At 43.2% G+C, this 21673-nt stretch overlaps 1 protein-coding gene across 2 annotated transcripts; it reads left to right on the plus strand.

Annotated features, from left to right (window-relative positions):
* The first annotated feature begins 11036 nt into the window (after nucleotides 1-11036).
* On the plus strand, nucleotides 11037-17690 carry LOC130126428 (obg-like ATPase 1). Of its 2 annotated transcripts, none has more exons than XM_056295941.1 (11): nucleotides 11037-11103; nucleotides 11595-11714; nucleotides 11861-12004; nucleotides 12218-12345; nucleotides 12659-12834; nucleotides 12976-13056; nucleotides 13470-13567; nucleotides 13706-13846; nucleotides 15682-15778; nucleotides 16306-16428; nucleotides 16574-17690. In XM_056295941.1, the coding sequence occupies exons 2-11, from the start codon at nucleotides 11617-11619 to the stop codon at nucleotides 16673-16675; spliced, it is 1188 nt and encodes a 395-aa protein (XP_056151916.1). In that variant the 5' UTR covers nucleotides 11037-11103; nucleotides 11595-11616; the 3' UTR covers nucleotides 16676-17690. The 2 variants fall into 2 exon arrangements, with proteins under 2 accessions (XP_056151916.1, XP_056151915.1); XM_056295940.1 differs by having other exon boundaries at nucleotides 11041-11103; nucleotides 11617-11714.
* Nucleotides 17691-21673: the final 3983 nt, after the last annotated feature.

Below are 21673 nucleotides of genomic sequence, written 5' to 3' on the forward strand. Positions count from 1 at the left end.
CGTAAGTGCTGCACATAAGTTTTCCATGGAAGCATGGTATGAGTTTAAGTAGAGAAAGCAGGATGGCTCGAAAATTGAGAAAATGCTCGATAAGGGACATTCAAATCTGCTTCAAGAAAACCAGGCGGTAGTGGAGAGCCTGCGATATACGGCGTGCCAGAAGATAGCTCAACGAGGCCACAGAGAGGACGGTCAGGCAGCTAGTAGAGGAAACTTTCTCCGTCTCCTAGATATTGTTATGTTTAACAAAACAATCGCTAAAAAGATCTCAGACAACCCATCAAACGCAAATTACACCCCCCATGAGATACAAAACGAAATTTTTAGTATTGTGACTGACATGGTGAGGAAACAAATAAGTGATGAGATAAAGGAAGGTGGGCATTTTGCCATAATTAGTCCATGGGCCAGACGATATTTCGGTACACTCAAGGTGGCAAAACTTACTTATAATTTTTGAGAGGATCCATGTCTGTAGATGATATTTTGGTATGATAACCATTCCTGAGTGGCAGCTGTATCACAGTTATCAGCTCATGAAGTTAACCACCCGCTAAACTAAATTGCATTTTAGACGCTGGTGCATATCCTGGTTTAGCCTCATGGTCAGGACATTTTTCAATGCTCTATAATGTCTTTGGTATCATTTTAAAGGGGACCTTCTTAGCTTTCATTCAAGCCCTGTTGTGGATATTTCTCACAAATATAGAGGTCACTTGAGCTCTTCAACCCGTCAATAACACACATCTTTCTGCAATTTTCGCCTAAACTATATACTTTCTTTTAGCCCTGTGGCATCTAGGAATATCAGGGACACAAAACACAAAAACTGGAATACTCACAGGACTGTAAAGATTCAGGAAATGTATAATATACCCATACTATTTCATTGTGTGAGGTGATTGTGAGCCTTAAATGAGAACTAGACCAAAGCCAGTTAGGTCACAAACTGGTCTCTATACATTTGTTTAAATACACAATCAAAATACATGATAAAAAGGAATACCATAGTGAGGTAATGAACTATTTTAATATTTTAAACAACATTGACATTTACATATACTTAGTCAATGATACATGTAATCCCCATATCATTAGTGGGTATATGTAATGGTAATGGGTAGGGTAATGGGTATATGTGAATATGGTTACATTATTGTTATCAAGCTCTGGGTAACCAAGTCCAGAATCAACATCCTGTGCATCAATAGACTACTACCACAGTAATACCATCAGAATCATCACACTGTCATTCATCAAACTGCTCGTTTCTCTCATCATCTGACTCCCCAAGTTCAAAGTCCAGTTCTGGACCATCCTGCTGTTTTTGGTTACTGCAGGTCTGTAACCTGCACATGTCTGTGCATGGAAGTCCATTTGACAGGCACATGCAGCTTGGCATTTTGCATGAATGCACACACTTGCATGTTAGCATTTCCAAGACCACATCTGGTGCAGGTGGGGAGCGCATCCAGTAAATGGCCAGCTTGCCTTCATCGTCTGTCCATCCATACTCAGTAGGGCTTGGCACCACAGGGTTAGCCTGCAGACAGCACTTCCATATTGCTGCCTGATAGTTGGCTCGTTGAACATGCATAAAGAGACAGTCTCTACATGGTGGCAGCTGGCTGGACTCAACCTCTCCCCTTTTGGTGCAGAAGAGCTGGTAACGCAGTTTGTTCACCTCAGCAGTGCTGCTATTAGCAACATACATCCGACAGGTGAACTGCTCAATTTTCTGGAACAGCTCATCACTCACATTCCATGTCTGTCCCAGTTGACTAAAAGTCTCTTGGCAGGAAGTGTGCTTTCTCACTATCTTCAGGGCATTCAGCTTCCCTCGACCAGCGAATGCACTGACAGTGTCGCAGCCTGTGAAGGCATGTAAGCCAATTAGGCTGTCACAGATGCTGTCTCCAAGTGAACTTGCCAGTTTGGTGATGTCGACAAACCGTGTGCGGTTCTGAGTCCCACACTTCTGGTAGATGGGACAGGTGATGTCCTTCTGGAAGCCAAGACAAAGCACCATGACATCAGTGTCCTCAGCTGTGATAACTGACTTTGAGCCCGCATTTGCTGCATGCAATGCATGCAGGAGCAGACGGGTGTCAGCTTCTTCATGTGTGGAGTGCAGTTCTGCTGCTTCCTCACACCCATCTTCTGTCAACTTGTAGCAGGTTTCCTCACAGGTCATGTACAACACCTTGCCATGCAGCATAGCTCTGTATCGTGGGAGTTTCCACTCTTCCACCAGAAACTTGATGAGACTGGTCTTGTTGGAGGAACTGCACAGAAATTTTCTCCACTGCTGGACGTGGTGTCCCCCTGCAAGATTCTTGTACTGGAGAGTGATGTCTCCACCCCGGTTCAGTCGTTCAGCATCTTTGATCGAAGTCTGGTGATGGACATCAAAAACAACATCAATCCTCTCACTCTGTGCTCCCTCATGGAGGACCTGGGTCAAGGCTGACTCTGCCACCTGTGCAAAGGTTTTGTTGTTGCCATTCATTTTTTGGACCAGGCTCATCCCATCAATGATGGAAGTAGATGGGATTGGGATGTCTTCTGCAGGAGATACATTCTTTTCAAGCTCTCTGGCAAGTGCAGCCTTGTTTGTTTTTCGTAAGGACCCATCAGCATTTGCCAGTGCCCATGGTAGTGGGCCCAATGGGTAGGCAAGGACATCCTTCAGATTCACCTTCCTGCTTTCAGCCACCAGGATCATGTGACTGAAAAGGTTTCTATCTGCCTTCAGAACCACATCCTGTGCTCTCTTTCCATGAGCTTGTTTTGTGCTGACATTGGAGAATGTTTTCAGACTTTGCTTGGTCATCTTGTCGTGGAATTTCACAGGTGGTGGGTCTGCATCTAACCTTGTTTGCTGGAATGCTTGGTAGGCCTCTTCTCCTTTCTCAAGAGCTCTCAAGAGATCTATGGTCACATCAGGTGGAGCCATGTTGCCAGTGGAGAGGCTAACCAAATCAATCTCATCAGGGGACATAGGATTGAGCCAGTTATTCTCCATAAGGTCCATGAGAGACTGGACATCTGCTTCATCTCTCTTGATCCTTGGACTCTGTAGATCTGGATGAGACCATTTGCACCTGCCTTGACCTGTCAGGTCTCTCAGCTGTCTGAGGTACATGCTTCTATACTCAACTGTGAGATAATATTTGGTCACAGCTCCTGGCTTCAAGCTGAATCCCTTTGCCCCTCCAGCTGTTTGGGTGTCTTTGTTCACCGTTTCTTCTATAGCTTGGTCAACAGGGATTCGGCCAAAGGGATTGTTGGAGCCCAGTTGGACTGAGAAGCCTCCTTCCATGAATTCTGTGTACACATCTGGGTGTGTGATGGGCAGCTCAGACATCTGGGCGTAGTAGTAGGGGAGGTAGCGTGCGTAATTCATCCTGTCATAAGCAAAGCACCATGGGATCATTGCTCGAATGCTAGCCAAGTGTAGCATCCAGTCTCCCTCTCTGGATGCTCGGATGAGCCCCAACAAGATTTCAACCATGTCCAAATAGGACATCCAGAAGTTCGAGAGGCTGCCGTTTCCACCTCTAAGGAACTCACGGTAGACTTCAAATAGATCCATGATGCGTGTACAAGAGCTGTTCTCGAGGACCTCCTTCAAAGCATGTTGTGAGACGTCTTTCCCAAGGCTGTCAATGGTCTTCAGTGTCTCATTCAGGTGAACCATGTCATTCCTGTGAGTTTCTTCCAACCAGGACAGGAAACCATTCAAGGTCAGTCGCATGAGAGCCTCATACAGGAGCTTGTGTAGTCGCACTTCCCTGTTGTACTTGCGGCCATCCATAACACCAGCAATTGAGCCTTCTGCAATCATGCCAGACTCAATGCAGAGGTCTTTGAGTCCAGCATCTTGGAAACGCTTTCCTATTATTGCCAGCAGTGTGCAGATGGTGTGGAATACCCCAAGCCTAACGATGATATCATGGAACTTGTCATGGTGTTTCCATGTGATCTCGACAGCCTTCGCATACAGGGCTTGGTCAAAGACACAGACAATCTTCCTCAGGCCTAAGCACTGCAAGATGCTCAGTGACTGGTTAAGCACCTCGTTGACAGTAGACATTTGTGTCGCTGGAGCATTGATGGTAGGCAGATAGCCTATATTGTCGGGGATGACCATCATCTCTCCTCGAGTCAGGATGTTGAAGCCTGTCCAGCTGCTGACTGACTGTTCTTCTTGTCGTGACATGCGTGCTAGGACCCAAAGAAGGTTTTTCTCTCTGGCAAGCTTAGTATTGGCTGCAGTATCGGCATCTGACTTTTTGCTTTGTGGTGGCCCTACCCGTTGTCCAGCATTGTAAGTTGGTAACATTGGTGGGGGTCCATCAATGCTTCTCTTCTTTGTTTTGGGAACAGTGGGCATGGGTTGGACAGGAAGTGGGTTGACTGGCTTTGCTTGCACAGCAATCCCATTGACTCTGTGAGATGTTCCCTCACCACTGACAGTTTCTTCAAGACGGTCGATATTGTCCCAGGCTAAAGTTGTGAATATGCCAGGATGGATGTTAGCTGGAAGGGCAATGCCACTCCCTGATGATGAGAGTTTCTGGAGACACAGGGCAGTGTTGATCTCTTCCATCTGTGAATAGGACACACTGTGACCAAGTCGGTTGAGGATGTTTATCAACTCTACATTTCCTGTCAACGATTTGACACTGAATGGCAGAACAATGTGCTTGGAAGGCTTGGTATTTCCACATGTCACTGCATGTACTATGTCATGGCCAAATGACTGCAGAAGGCACTGCACTCTCTGGGATGCATGATCAGGATCATTTGAGCCTGTGAGTAGAGAGTACAGGAAGATAATGAGCGACTCTGGAATGGTAGGACATTCTGCTTCTGGTTTGACTTCAGGCGGCCAGGTTTGAGGAACATCTTGACTTTTAATGTCTGCTCTCAATTTGATGGCTGCTTTGGCTATAACATCTTGTGCACTGACACTTTTCAGGGTCTGCAGCTCCCTTTTGAGAGACTGATTTTCTTTGGCAAGTTCCCTCATGGACAAGTTATCGGGATAGAGGAGGAATTTTCCTTTCTCATCAGGGAATATCTGCAAGGCTCCAGCAAACTCACTCTCCAGGTTTCGCCTTATGTGCTTCTTGGTTGATTCCTTGACTTGGGCAATGCCTTGGGAGTTCATTGAAGCTACCAGTCTAGAAGAGAGATCAGTCATTGTCATCACTTGAGGATTGCCAAAAAGCTCCATCCTGATGAAGAGGAACAGCTCATTGTATGCCTTATTCACAGCAGCTTCATACTGGGCTGCAGCATCATCATCTTCATTGCTGGCAACCTCTCCTTTGGAAACCTCTTCTTTGGTGTAAAGTCTATAGCATGACCTGTGGTAGTGCCCTTCAGCTGTTACAAGGTCTCTACTCACAATGGCAAGGATTCTGCTGTCCCTTTTCTTTGTGGCTGCACTCCTGATCTTTGCATCAGCTCGCAGTTCTCGACACTGCACCAGTACTTCTCTCGTATTCTGTCTCTTGGAATATTTGCTGTTTTTCTGACAAAATATGCACTCTGCATCATAAGTCCTAGATGTACTTGGAGCATGTCGAGCTACTCTCTTAGATTGTTTCTCTTCAGCAGAGACACAACTTTTCTTTTCTTTTGCAAGGAGGCCATCAAGAATTTGCTTCATAGTGAAGATACTACGACACTTTCTGTGGTAGTAGATTGCTGGAATCTGTCCCTCAGGAATGTCTTTTGCCAGTTTCAAAACTGGTGCATGATTTCGTATCTGAGCTGCCCTGAGCAGAGTTCTCCATGAGTCGACACTTTGTAGTGAAACCAGCTTATCTGTATCATCAGAACAGTGGATAATGCACTCCACCCGTGGGCGCTTTGGTGTTGGGTAAAAACTTGCTTGTTCACCAGTGGCCATATTCAGTCAGTTTTCACCTGCCACATACAAACAAATACATGTAACTTAGGTGTATGAACACTACTAAAACAAAGTTTACTTTGCTTCACCAGCGTCATATTACCATTATTTATCTTACATAGCCACAAATAGATACATTACCTAGTTGCTATGCAACAGCTGTATTTTGTCCACACGAGGCCGCTAAAATCAACACAAGATGAAAGTTCCTCGTAGCCACTTGAACTAATCATATTAACATATACATTAAAAGAACATGCTAACATTATGGGAAATTAGCTTACAATCTTCTCCAGAGTGAGACAAGAAGATAGATACCAGTTTCCTCTATATGTGTTTTGTAGAAAGCTATCTGGCTGCACGTTAGCCTAGCTTAGCACAATGAATGGAAGTACACAGTACTGGTTATCCTTGGTTGTTGGCCAACTAAGAACTGTCCCAGAGTTTAAGCTAGGCTAATCAGTACAAGGGGTGTTGAAATGCTATATTTGTAAAAATCTGGGCAAATACACAATCGTGAGAGGCACAGAAACAGATTTCCTGAAAGAAAAATGAAATAGCTGCTCATTTGGAAAGGTTATGTATTATTTTACTTCTGTTAGTGTACCAAATAAAATGGCACCAGTGAAGTTGTGTCACCTTGGGTGATATCGGGCTTTGGTCTAGTTAGTTTCTTAGTAATAATGCCCTTCTAATTTAAGGTTCACAATCACCTCACACAATGAAATAGTATGGGTATATTATACATTTCCTGAATCTTTACAGTCCTGTGAGTATTCCAGTTTTTGTGTTTTGTGTCCTTGATATTCCTAGATGCCACAGGGCTAAAAGAAAGTATATAGTTTAGGCGAACATTGCAGAAAGATGTGTGTTATTGACGGGTTGAAGAGCTCAAGTGACCTCTATATTTGTGAGAAATATCCACAACAGGGCTTGAATGAAAGCTAAGAAGGTCCCCTTTAAAATGATACCAAAGACAAAATTTTAGAACATTGAAAAATGTCCTGACCATGAGGCTAAACCAGGATATGCACCAGCGTCTAAAATGCAATTTACTTTAGGGGGTGGTTAACTTCATGAGCTGATAACTGTGATACAGCTGCCACTCAGGACTGGTTATCATACCAAAATATCATCTACAGACATGGATCCTTTCAAAAATTATAAGTAAGTTTTGCCACCTTGAGTGTACCGAAATAGGAAATTTTGGGCTCTGGCCCATGGACTAAATGGTCGATGAGAGCAAGGGTATTAGTAATAAAGAGCAAATCTCAGTGGTGGTCCGCTATCGGCACAATGAATCTGTGCTTGAGGTGGTTTTACACTTTATGCCAGCTGATGGATTGGATGCAGACTCTCTGCTAAAAAGTATTAAAATGGCACTTCGCCAATGCAACATTGACGTAAGTAACTGCATCGGCCAATGCTACGATGGCGCCGCAGTGATGTCGGGATGTAATAACAGGCTACAAGAGAAGTTCATGAAAGAGGTGCCACAAGCTCTATATGTCCACTGCTATGGCACCGGTTAAATTTGGTTCTGGTTGATTGTGTGAGTAACGTGCAACCTGCAGCCGAGTTTTTTGAGACAGTGCAACCATTGTACAATTAATTTTCTGGCTCGGTGGTCCATGACATGTTCTTGAAAAAGCAGAAAGAACTGCAACCATCAGAACAGCATGTTGAGTTGGAAAAAAACTATCCGATACACGCTTGGTCTGTCAATACTCTGCATTGTGAGCAATTAAAAATCGCTCCCAGCCATGCAGGCTACTCTCTAGGACATCATAAAGCCAGACAGTAGCGAAAAGAAAGACAGGCTAGGGCTGTGCAAGGGCTTATCGATGAACAGTTCGTTTTTTAAACCTCACTTTACTTGATGTATTCAGGGTGAGCAAGTTTGCCTCGGACCAGTTACAGTCACCCAACCTGGATATCTCGTCTGCAAATGATCTGATTCAGTCAGTCATCGAAACGTTTTCGGAAAAACGGTCAGAACAGTCATGGAACAACATACAAGAGCGTGCTAAAGAGCTTTGTGTTAAGGCTGGCATAGCACAGCAGAGACCACCAAGGAGAGAGGATCGGCAACAGTCCAGCCTTTTACGGGACTGTGGTTGAGGCCCTGTGATGTCTTGAGTTGATGCAGTTAGAGGACAGTAGGGGGAGCTAGCGAACAAAATAGGATGTAAGTGACTAAGAGGAGAGAAGGAGTGTGACGTGGGTTGTTGAAGTAAAGAAGCGTATGCTAACAGACGTGTGTCTTCGAGTGGTCCCTTGGCAACACAACAGGCCCCGAATCCGATACACCGCACACATTCATCAGATGACCTGCGCGCACAGCTTTTTTATCCGGTAATTGACGGGCTGGTCAATGAATTGAGGAGATGCTCAGCCCAAAACACAAGTCTTTCTTAGATAAGCAGTGCATATTGCCAGTGGCACAGAACTATGGCATCACCGAAGCTAATTTAAATGCTGAGTTACACCAAGTCCGACGTCTACTCGAAAGGGAAGCACAGCAAGGGGACACCGTTAATACCACTGTGGAATTTTTGTCACTGATGGCACCATACAAGGACGCGTTTATGGACCTGTACAAACTCGCATGTTTATTCTTGACACACCCCGTTACGTCTGCATCCTGTGAGCGAACTTTCTCCTGTCTCCGACGCTTGAAGACATACAAACCCCAATTCCAATGAAGTTGGGACGTTGTATAAAACGTAAATAAAAACCGAATACAATGATTTGCGAATCCTTTTCGACCTATTCAATTGAATACACTACAAAGACAAGATATTTAATGTTCAAACTGATAAGCTTTATTGTTTTTTTGCAAAAAAAACCCAAAACGGGCTCCGGGCCCACCACAGACTTTGGACACCTGTGCTGTCCCATCGTCACCCCATTCCCCTGCTCTCTCTCTCGATATGGCCGTCAGATACGGCCTCTCAACAGACTGAACCTATAGGCTCACATGGACTGGTTCTAATGTTCAGTGTTTAGACAGGCTGTTTAATTGTTTTTGAGATCCAGATATAACCATGTCTAGGGTGAAGTTCACAAGATGGTATTTCAAGAAGTGTTTCGTTTACTTAAAGGAATGGGAGACGTTATGGGTGGTATTATAGCACCACCCAGTGGATGTTAGCTGTAGTCAATGTTACGCAAGGCACGCAGTCTCCTGCGTGCGTCAGTTCATCTCTGTATTGTTGTTACTTATAGTTCGACACTGAAGCTTCTTAACTGTTAACTTGGAGTATGCCTCGTCTTTACACACCATTAGCTCAAACACTAACGCGTCTACTTATCCGTGGACGTTACACTACCCCCTCTTTCGGGAACTTCTGCATATCGGCTCCCTCCCGCCTCTGGGCGCACGCGCTTCCGATGGCCTCATGGTGGTCTCACCATCCCACTTCTGACACCAATGTAGCGAATTCGGGGGGCAGCCCGGGAACCGCCACAGCCGGGACGCGAACCCGTGTCTCCCACACCGCGGGCGACGACGTTAACCAGGCAACTAAAGGGTCCGATGGCTAACGTGTCTACTTATCTGTGCAGGTTACACTACCCGCCGCCTCCTCGCGTCCCTCCCCCTACTTATGACACCAATGTAGCGAATTCAGGGGGCAGCCCGGGAACCGCCGCAGCCGGGACTCGAACCCGGATCTCCCGTACCACGGGCGACTATGTTAACCAGTTGACTAAAGGGTCCGACCCGTTAGCCAAGGGCTACCGAGCCGGTTCATCCGTGATCGTTACAATACATTTGCCCCCAGCCACAACAACCGACACATTGTCCTCCTGTGAACCGTCGACTGGTAATTGACTGGTGTTTTTTTTCCCCCATGGTGATGGGTTGAATATTGTGTTGTATATTGTAAACGATTGTAACTGTGTGTTAACTATTATCATATGGATAGACATTACATTTAGTTATTTTTGTATCATATGGCATTGATGGTTATAACCAATTGCTTAATAATTATGTGGATACTGTGTTTGAGTTCCCTGCAGTTTTGTGTTTTAACATCGAGGTCTCTGGCGTTAGGTCTGCGCTCTACATCGTGCGTGTCGTGTTGTGATTATGCTATAAATCTAGCTGTTTATCTAAATCTGTGTGGAATGCCAAATTTGGCTTTTGTATTGTATAAATTATAGCAATTACAGTTCTGTGATACTTGCAAACTAATATTAGATTAGCGTGCCCACACCTGTTTTTGTTTTTTGTACCCATGCACTAGGCTAACCTATATCTCAGAGCTCCCCCAGTCAATGATCAAGCACCCCCGTGGCACCGGCAGTCAAAGTTCTCTGGTGCCGCCACTGCTCCTGCAGCAAGATTCTTTTGGTCTTCTATCATGAGGGACTTACAGTGGGGGGGGAGAGCTTGTTGTACTAAATTGTGTTAATAACAAAGTGAAAGACGTATTCTTCAAGATCTTACATCGAATTTACCCTAATAAAGACGTTTTGGAAAGATTGAAGCTAAATATGGACTATACTTGTGTGTGTGGTTTTTTTTGTAATTCAGATAAACTATATTTCATTTGTTTTTTCACTGTGCCCATTCCAAGTTATTTTGGATTGATATGCAAGACTTAATAAATGAAAAAAGGGGTACTAATGTACAGATTAACGTATATGATGTGATGTTATATTTTGTGTTTTATGGGCTGGACAGCAATATTACCTATATAATTAAGCTTTTGATTATTCTTGGTAAATTCCATATCCACAATTCTAAATGGTCTGACTCCAAACCCAGCTTTCATCAATTTGTTGTTGAACTCCAGCAGTATGGCACCTTAATTGAAAATGTGAAAAACAAAAAAGCTATAAAGACTTTTGATATTTTGAAGAAAGTACATTTTATTTGAACTCTGAGGACTTAAAACAGTGGACGCTGAACTCCCCTTGTCAGTACAATTTTTTTTTGTTTTTGCTTATTTTCCCTCTGTATGGCAGTTGTATACCTGTATGTTGTAAATAAGGTTTTTTGGGGGGGGGGGGGGTAAAACTGATCCGACCTCTGACGGGCGTCATGCGCGTCAGTTCTCTGTCCGACCAATGAGAGCCCCGATACGTCACAGTACTTCCGGTATGCTTTCTCTCTGCCTTGCCGTTCAAGGAGTGTATACCACGTAGATAACAGACTATTGACGGTTGTAAGGGTAAGGAGTTGGTCCTTTTTGCAGTTCTAAAGATTATAGACATTTTGGACGATTTCCGGGAAGTGAATGAGATGTAACTGGAGTCTGACTAGTCAGAATAGCTGTCTAACTAGTAGGAGCTGTGCTAGGAAGCTATTTTTAGCTAGCTAGCATGCTGTCAAGCATTTGAATGGAGCCGCATTAACACGTTTTCTGTATCGCTAGCTCATCATGGTCCAGCTGGCTATATATGGCGACCTGTTCAGACCAGCACTGGTGTACAGAAACAAACAAGCCAGCCAGATTGGTGGTTTACAACTAGTTGCAAGCTTCGACAGCGTTAACCTAGCAGTGTTAACATTATTTGATGTGCATCTTTGGTAATTAAATATTTTAGATGAATTGCTGAAAATTAATGGGCAGCTCTCTGACTTTTAAGGTTACAACGGGATGTGTGTTAATGGATGACACAAGTCATGTAGTTTCCCATGAGATATATAATTTATTGCCAGTTTTCACTGGCAACTCTTGCAGATGCCTCCAAAGAAAGGAGAAGCCCCCAAACAGCCTCCACTAATTGGACGCTTTGGAACCTCTCTGAAAATAGGAATTGTGGGATTACCTAATGTTGGGTATGTACAAGCAAGTAAAAAATTATTGATATTCACCAGTTTTATCAGTTATTTGAGTAAATGAACCTGTATTTCCCCCCCCACAAATGTCACTCAAGACTGATTAAGGAAATGTTGACACTGTTGATTCTTACCCTCAACCACAGGAAGTCTACATTCTTCAATGTGCTTACGAAAAGCCAAGCTGCTGCAGAAAATTTCCCATTCTGCACAATTGACCCAAATGAGAGCAGGGTGCCAATTCCTGATGAACGCTATGATTATCTTTGTCAGTTCCACAAACCAGCCAGGTATCATTCATCTGAACATATTGCTTATGCGTTGTGGGGATGTCATAACTGCCAAAAAAAAAGTCTATCTCCGTTCAATAATGCACCTTTTGCCGATGACCTCTCGTGTGTGTGTGTGTGTGTGTGTGTGTGTGTGTGTGTGTGTGTGTGTGTGTGTGTGTGTCTGTGTCTGTGTGTCTGTCTCTCGTGTTTTTGGGACTGTTGTCTTTGTAGCAAAGTGCCTGCATTTTTAAATGTAGTGGACATTGCTGGCCTGGTCAAGGGAGCTCATGCAGGGCAGGGACTCGGAAACGCCTTCCTCTCTCACATTAGTGCGTGCGACAGCATTTTCCACATGACCCGTAAGTTCCTTGGCTGATCAGTTCTACAGCCCTCACCCTCTGTGTTCTAGCACAAAGCTGAATAGAACAGACAGGTGTAAGGAGGGCAAGTTGGAGTCGTTTAATTATTGCTTAACACTTGTCAAAGGCCATTGCATTGTAGCAAGTGTGATTATGTAGAACAAGCTGGATTTCAACTGGGGTCACCTCTGCAGAAAATACATTTATGAACAGTGATGTTGAAAGCAGAGGTGTTCAGTCAAAAATAAATGCAAGCTTTCAGTCAAGGCTTCTGTACTACATCATTCTGTTTCTCTACATCCCTACATTTTAGGTGCATTTGATGATGAAGATATTATCCATGTGGAGGGTAATGTGGACCCAGTGAGGGACATAGAGATCATCCATGAGGAGCTGAGACTGAAGGATGAAGAGATGATTGATCCCATTGTTGACAAACTTGAGAAGACTGCTGTCAGGGGAGGTGACAAGAAATTGAAACCTGAATATGTGAGTGTGTATGTGTGCACTGTACATGCATACCTTTGTATTGTGGTTTGAGTGTCAAATCTCCCTTAAACCAAATCATGTGCTTTTCTAATATAGGTTTGTAATGTATATCAATGCATAATAAATGTCTTCTTCCTTCAGGATATCATGATTAAGATAAAAAACTGGGTGGTCGAGGAGAAGAAACACATCAGATTTTACCATGACTGGAATGACAAAGAGGTATCAGTTAGGTTCCTGTTGGAGCTTTACAGTGTGTCATGTCCACATTTTCCATTCTGACTGGTCATTACTGGTGTGCCAAATTGAACAGTAGATCAGGGTGCTTGCTGTGTATTTGCTATTTTGAGGTCTTGTTCAGTTCATTATCTGTGTCATCTTGCCTATCATTTCCCTTTGCTTGCTTGCCTCACTTAGCAGAGCTTCCATAAAACTGATAGGTCATTACTGCATTACAAGATTTGGGAATTTAATTTTCATGCAGACATGGAAAGAACCTAGCTTTTATGTAAGTGATGTGGTTGCACTGGAGAAATTCAATGTTCTAGAACAAGTACGAGGTCTGTTTTTCTGAACAAGCCTTTGTATATTTACAATTTTATATGTATCTGTTGCTTTTTCATTCATCCCTGCAGATTGAGGTACTGAACAAATACCTGTTTTTGACATCCAAGCCCATGATCTACCTGGTGAATCTGTCAGAGAAAGACTACATCAGAAAAAAGAACAAGTGGTAGGTTTGTGTTTACCTGTATTCAACCTTGGTGTGTGTCTTTTATAAGTATCTGTCTATGTGCCTGTGTGCTTATATCTTGTATGTCATTGTCTTTGAGCATTTATAACAGCTGATCTGGACTCCTGTGTTCTGCAGGCTGGCAAAGATCAAGGAGTGGGTAGATGCCCATGACCCGGGTGCGCTGGTTATTCCCCTGAGTGGAGCTGTGGAGTTTAAACTGCAGGACATGTCTGAGGAGGAGAGATCTAAGTACTGTGAGGAGCAGAAAACACAGAGGTTAGACAAGAATGAACATGTATAAATCTACGCGTGCACTACAATATAGCAAGAAGCGCAGGAGTCACATTCTGAATTGCACAAAGTATTATACATTATACAAAGGGCCAATTTCTTAATGTAAAAGCAAACAAAAGAGAGACTTCACTGCCAAAAAAATAGTATGTGATGAATGAAAGACATTTTTATTCTCAAACTGACTGACCGAAATCATAATGTAAGGACAAACAGTATGTCACAGCTATACTCGAATTTTCATTTATTTTTTAAACTTTGTATTGGGTTGCTCACAATTGTGATGTTTGCACAGTAGAGTAAACTTGTGCTGTATTCAGGGATACAATAAGGTGTAAATGTTTTACAAAAGCAATTTTCCATCGACAAGTTAAACACTTAGCCAAGTTGTGTAAATATAATCCAAAAAGTATGTTTAAAATAATTCATAGTTCTAAACTTTGACTGATCAATCTTGCCTTTAGAATGAGAATCAGAATACACTCTATGTACAAAAGTGTTACAAAAGGGTACCTGGCCATTAAACCTACAGGAGCTTTTAGGACATCCCATTTTAAATCCATAGGCATTATTATGGAGTTGCCCCCCCCCCCTCCTTTGCAGCTATAACAACTTCCACTCTTCTGGGAAGGCTTTCCACAAGATTTTGGAGTGTCTGTGGGCATTTTTGCCCATTCATCCAGAAGAGCATTTGTTAGGTCAGGCACTGATGTTGGACGAGAAGACCCGATTTGTAGTCTCTGTTCTAGTTCATCCCAAAGGTATTCGATGGGGTTGAGGTCAGGGCTCTGTGCGGGCCAATCAAGTTCTTCCACACCAAACTCACCCAACAATGTCTTAATGGACCTTGCTTTGTGCACTGGGGCACAGTCATGCTAGAACAGAAAAGGGCCCTCCCCAAACTGTTCCCACAAAATTGGAAGCATAGAATTGTCCAAAATGTTTTGGTATGCTGAAGCTTTCCCTTCACTGGAACTAAAGGGCCAAGCCCAACCCCTGAAAAACAACCCCATACCATTATCCCTCCTCCATCAAACTTTACAGTTGGCACAGTGCAGTCAGGCAGGTAACGTTCTCCTGGCATCCGCCAAACCCAGACTCGTCCATCAGACTGCCAGGCAGAGAAGTGTGATTCGTCACTCCACAGAACACGTTTCCACTGCTCCAGAGTCCAGTGGAAGCGTGCTTTACATCACTCCATCCAACGCTTGGCATTGTGCTTGGTGATGTAAGGCTTGCATGCTGCTGCTCGGTCATGGAAACCCATTCCATGAAGCTCCCAGCGCGCAGTTTTTGCATTGATGTTAATCCCAGAGGAAGTTTGGAACTCTGCAGTTATTGAGTCAACAGAACACTGGTGACTTTTACACACTATGCGCCACAGCAATGGTTGACCCCGCGGTGTGACTTTGTGTCTGCCACTTCGCGGCTGAGTTGCTGTTGTACCTAAATGCTTCTGTTTTTCAATAATACCACGTACAGTTTGGAATATCTAGCAGGGAAGAAATTTCACAAACTGACTTATTGCAAAGGTGGCATCCTATGACAGTACCACACTTGAGTTCACTGAACTCTTCAGAACGACCCATTCTTTCACAAATGTTTGTAAATGCAGACTGCATGGCTAGGTACTTGATTTTATACACCTGTGGCAAAGGGTCTGAATGAAACACCAGAATTCAATGATTAAAAGGTGTGTCCCAATACTTTTGTACATATAGTGTACTTTGACATTGGTTACCTCTTATTACATTTACAACCATTTCACAACTTGACTTTTCATTTGCTGTGTGTGTGTGTTTGTTTTTTTCTGATGTTAGTTCGATGACTAAAATCATAAAGGCAGGTTATGCTGCACTACAGTTGGAGTACTTCTTTACAGCGGGACCTGATGAGGTGCGAGCATGGACCATCAGAGTAAGTGTTAAGATTATCACAATAATCAGAACTTCTCATTCTTTAGTGTTTACTTACATTCTGTTCTATTCAAAATGCTACACGTTCTTTCTCACAGAAAGGATTACAGGAAGTTCTAATATATCTAATTTATGTACAAACCAGTCAGAAAAAACTGTAATGCCTTTGGTCAAACAGGGATTTAAAGGAAAATTCGATTTTATTCTTTTACAGCTTGGGTCTTATTTTCCTAGTTCTGCCACTATGCATATTGGTTACGATATTATTTTACTCACTGACCTAATTACAGAGATTTTGGACATGTCACCACATCCAGACATTGCTTTACAAAGGCCAGGTTGTAAAAATAAAATGGAATTATCCTTTAAGTTACCCTCTACTCTTTTAAAATGGATAAGAATTTGTTTTTAAGTTTACACTGTTTCTAAAGTGTTACCTTTTTCAGTTGGTGGATATTTTATCATGAAATAAAACTTGGCAGTTAGTTAACTCTTAAATTTTCCACGTTTTCCATGGTGCTTCATCAGAAAGGCAGCAAGGCTCCCCAAGCTGCAGGAAAGATCCATACTGACTTCGAAAAAGGCTTCATCATGGCAGAGGTGATGAAGTTTGCCGACTTCAAAGAAGAGGGCAATGAGAATGCAGTCAAGGTGTGCACGCTCGCTTTAAGCTATAAGTTAACACACTTGTGCATATACCTGAATTTCTGTCACTAGCTTAATGGATGTTTTTCCTGGGAATGTGGCTGAATCTTTTCTCAATCTGTTTTTATTTGATTTCACCCTTTTTCCACAGGCTGCTGGCAAATACAGGCAACAGGGCAGGAATTATGTTGTGGAGGATGGAGACATTATCTTTTTCAAATTCAACACACCCAATGCGCCAAAGAAGAAATAGAGACCAGCCAATTAAAACTGGGATGTTGGAATAGTCTAGTTCTGCTCCTGAGTGCTACAGTATCAGCTGGTTTTCATACTTTTTAATTTAAGGGATCAGTTCACTCCCTGGTTTTTCATAAGTGTTTGCTTGCCCAGTCTCAGTGCTGGACCAGGGGTTTGGTTGAAATATTCAAGGAATTGCAGATGAGCGATATCAGAGGACACATTCTATTAGAGTTCATGATACATTCCAACCTGTAAGAATTTGTGCATTTTATTGATGAGACAGAACCCAACTTTTTAATGTAAATAGACAGTGAAAACCATCACATAATGTAACACCCAAGGAGAAGACTATGCTAAGCACCGAGATGGAAGGGATGTTAGTTTTGTCAAAGCAAAGCAGGCATATGTGAGAGACCCTGATCAGAAAGTTGAACACAAAATTTTGGTTTACGTGCAGCTTTGACTGATGGAGCTCGGGAGATACACTTTCCTTCACCTTTGAACCTTATCATGTCACTTCTGTCATGCCACAACTGTCAGTTGGAGGATTTATGGGCCTAAAAAATCATATGGTAAAGACTACATAGCTTGAAACGTTATCTTTTCCTTTCTCCATCTCTCCCCACTGCCTCCTTGGTTTGATTGTCTCTTTAAAAGAGAGAACTTAGTGACCTTTGGAAGTACCAAACATTTTGCCAAATGGTGGAAATATATGTATATATATTTCAAAGTTCAGCTTGTTATGTACTACTTCAAACTTAGAACTTAAACTTTGAACTTAAATGCAACAGTGTACGAGTAGGTTTCCCTTTTGAGAGTACAAGAGGAAAGCCTTTGGGGTGTTTCAGTGAGCCAGGATCTAACAGTCATACCTATGGAAATGCATGTACTGCAACGTCACCAGTGTGTCCACATTCAATAAAACAGGAAACGGACCTTAATGCTTTTTTTTCTTCATTATTTCCAAATATATTATTTTCTTGCTGTCAGTTTTCAGAAAATATACATTAAGCCAATGAATAAATCATACTGTATCGTGGAATCATACTGTAAAGTGTATCATTTAAAAATATCGATTAGTGGCAAATTGTGAGAGGACAACTTTACGCCCGATCTTCGGTGCGATGCCGTTTAGATGTTAACGGCACAGTAAACGTAATCGGATTAGATAAATAAAGCAGTATACAGATTAAATCAAGATTTCTTTTGAAAGGGTTAAATTCCGGCACCCGCACAGCTGTTTTTCTGGTATGTGCACGTGGGTTCAACTCGGACAGGGTGGCTCTGAGTTTGAGGGTGGTGCAGCCGGAAGCACTGGAGCGACTCGTGCAGGTCTCATGCCGAGTTCTGCATGCACAGGGAAAACTACCAGACATTTGCAATGATTTTTAAGGCAAATAACTGTTTAAAAACGATACAGTAGCGTACCGTGGGGTTTCAGTCAAGGCCTTCAGTAGCGAACTGCACCCCCCCCCACACACACACACACACAAACTTCTCATATAGGTGCAGAATACAGCCAACACGGCCACATACAAAATACTGTAACGTGCATGGATAAGTAGACACGTTAGCCCTTATCCCGGCTGCGGCAGTTCCTGTGGTTGTCCCCCCGAATTCGCTACATTGGTGTCAGAAGTGGGATGGGCGCGGACGCGCTTCCCGAAGGAGGGGGGTAGTGTAACGTGCATGGATAAGAAGACACGTTAGCCCTTGGCTAACGGGTCGGACCCTTTAGTCGAGCTGTTGGCGATGTCTCCCGCGGTGCGGGAGATATGGGTTCGCGCCCCGGCTGCATAGGTTCCTGTGGGTGCCCCCCCCCCGAATTCGCTACAATACACTATCACGCCCTAACACACTACTGGATCAACAAGGCAGCTGATTTTCAACAACCACAAAGCACACCACTGTGCACTATAGCAGCTATTGCACCATCGGATCTTCCTTTATGTCACTTAGCAACCAGATTGCACACACACCACATGGCACAAACACAACAAGAACAGTGCACTCAGTAGAGCAGTGTTTCTCAATCGGGGGTCCGCGGACCCCTAGTGGTCCGTGGTGTAATTGCAAGGGGTCCGTGAAAATAAAATATCTTTAAAAAAAAGATCCTATGACATTTATAGAAATAGGATTATTTTACTCAAATGTGACTGAGACCTTTATCTACCTAAACTATAAAGGGTAACAGGACTTTTTTCTCTAATTACATCTGTTTCACAAGTGTAATTTATTGTATTTTAATAAGAGATCTCGCTCCCGTTTGCATTGTTAAAAGTTACTGCATAAAAATTCTGTTGTTACATATATCTGAAAGTTACTGAATGCATATTCTGTTTTGTTACATATATCTGAAAGCTACTGCATAAGAATTCTGTTTTGTTAACTATATCTAAGTTACAACTGAAAGCTCTTATTTTTGCCCCAAAGAGTGAATAAATGCTATAATGCAATTTAAAATGCAGTTTCTACTGTTTCTATCAAATTGCAACCCCCCTCCCCCAAGATCAGGTGGAGGGGTCCTCAGGGTAGATCAAAAATACGCAGGGGGTCCAGGACCCCAAAAAGGTTGAGAACCACTGCAGTAGAGTACAGATGTCCGCCAGGCGTATCTTCCCTTCTCCGGTGCTCGGACTTGGCGACAAACCACTTTTTTATTTTTTTTTACCTCGCGGTTTTCAGAATTGTCCCGGCGGCCTGTCCAGGGTGTCTCCCCACCTGCCGCTGGGATAGGCTCCAGCATTCCCGCGACCCTGAAAGCGGGATAAGCGATTTGGATAATGGATGGATGTTTGGATGGTTTTCAATATTTAAATGAATGTAGGCGAATGACTTTTCATTATAAAGCAATAAAACAATAGTAAAAACTCAGCCATGGGAAATGGTTTATTGTAGCTACTGCGATTTACAGCTGTGATTTACAGCTTAGTGATTTACAGCTGTGACTGTGATTAATCTTACTCTTGAAATTGTATTTTTATACGCTTGTGGCGAGCAACACACACTTTCACCTTCAGCCTCACGCTCTCACGGTGCCCAAACAACTCTCACGCCAAGACACTGCGACAGCAACAGAGATGAACAGGCGGACGTATTACGGTCAAAGTCTTTCTGGTACGTTGCCTACCAACACGGGGAGCGCCAGTTCGAATCCCCGTGTTACCTCGGGCTTGGTCTGGCCATTTTTACTGACTACTTTATGTGGTATCTTGCCAAAAGTTGTACTGAACTTATTCACCTTCTCTCGTCTCACCAGGACGTGATCTCCAACAGCCACATCTGAATATTCTGCTTTTCGCTGCTCATCAGCATACAGCTTGTATTTCCCTTTCTGTTCTGCATCTTTATCACATACATCCAAATCCATGTGTGCACCCGTGTTTCCGGTAACCTGCCTCTCATTTTCCTGTTGACCAAGAGTTCTGCTGGGCTTTTGCCTGTTGTGTTGTGTGTAATTCCTCTGTACACTGTGACATATCGCCTAAGCGCTTTCTTTTTAAATTCTGATAATTTACTGGCGCTTTCTGTTGACAGCTTCTCCTCTGTTGCCTTCAGACTCTCCTCCTTGCTCTTTAGAATTCAATTTTTTATCTTTTCAAATTCCTCTTTTTGACTTTTAAGCTTAATTTACAAGTTTAGTTTTCTTTCTCCAGGGAGTGCAGTTTTTCCTCGGTCTCTCAAACCACATTATAATTCTAAGTGAACTGCTTCTGCGTTTGCTGCAGCTGCTCAGTGAACTCTCTCTCCTCATCCTCCTTGATGGCGTGCTGCTGTTTTAGGTCAGCTGCGAGTTGTTCGCACTCGTTTGTCTTTAAAGCCAACTGATCCTGAAGCTCACCAAGTCGATCATTGCACCTCTCAAGCATTAAGGTAAGTGCACTGACTTTCTGCTCTTTCTCACTCAGCGCCTGGTCCATCTCAGACTTGCTGATACTGGCTGTCAGCAAAATTCCCATGAAGATCAAGCGATCAATATTGAATTCACATTTTGCGTGATTCAAGGTAAGTCCACGCTCATGCATGTTGTAATACAGTAATTTGACAATGGGTGTCGCTAATGCGCTGTACTGTCCTCTAGTGTCTGCTTGCAGTTCCGGTTTGACTTTCTGAATAAACACGTGAAAGAGCAATAGGTTATGGGCCCAGAGTGTCGCTAAAAGGCTGTTTTACACGGAGTTTTGTGCGAGATAAACGGTGTTGTGGAATTCACAATGGAAGATAAGCTGTTTATTGACAAGCTGAGCGGACCAGAGAACTGGGCAACGTGGAAATTTCAGATGGAACACTTGCTGAAAGCGAAAGGACTATAGGGCATGCTAATGGAGACGGATATCCTAGCCGCAGATGCTAATGCACACGCACAAGCTGAATTCGCGAAACGGAGAGAGAAGGCATTCTCTGTGTTAGTGCTGAATGTAAGTACACCCCAGTTGTACCTGATAACAAGCTGCCAGACTCCAAAAGAGGTGTGGAACATGCTGAAAGGACATTTTGAGAGAGATACCTTGTCAAATAAACTGTTCCTGAAGAAAAAATATTTCAGATGTGAAATGAAGGGAGGAGAAAGTTTAAATGAACATTTAAAACGAATGAAGGAACTGACTGATCAGCTAAGAGCAATAGGTTCTGTGATTGAAGAGGAAGACCAAATTATAACACTCTTGGGTAGTTTGCCACCAAGCTATGCTACAATTGTCACTGCGCTAGAAAAAAGATTGACAATTTGACACTGCAGTTTGTTCAGCAAGCATTAATAAATGAAGAGCAAAAGCGAGTGAATGTTAATGATTACTCCAGTGGTGCTACGTCAGGTGGTGCATCAGCCAGGTCATCACAATTTCGTGGAGATATGCAGGCTAACTCCAAGGCAGTGGGAGCTGAAATACTGTGGCGAACGTAGACGCAACGTCAAAGGTAACTTAGCAGCCCCTTTATTGAACTCACACAGAAACAAGAACTTACAGAAATGTGACACAATACATGGGGGTCATCAACTCGAACAACAAAG

This window comes from Lampris incognitus, chromosome 16, assembly GCF_029633865.1.
Source record: "Lampris incognitus isolate fLamInc1 chromosome 16, fLamInc1.hap2, whole genome shotgun sequence".
NCBI lineage: Eukaryota > Metazoa > Chordata > Actinopteri > Lampriformes > Lampridae > Lampris > Lampris incognitus.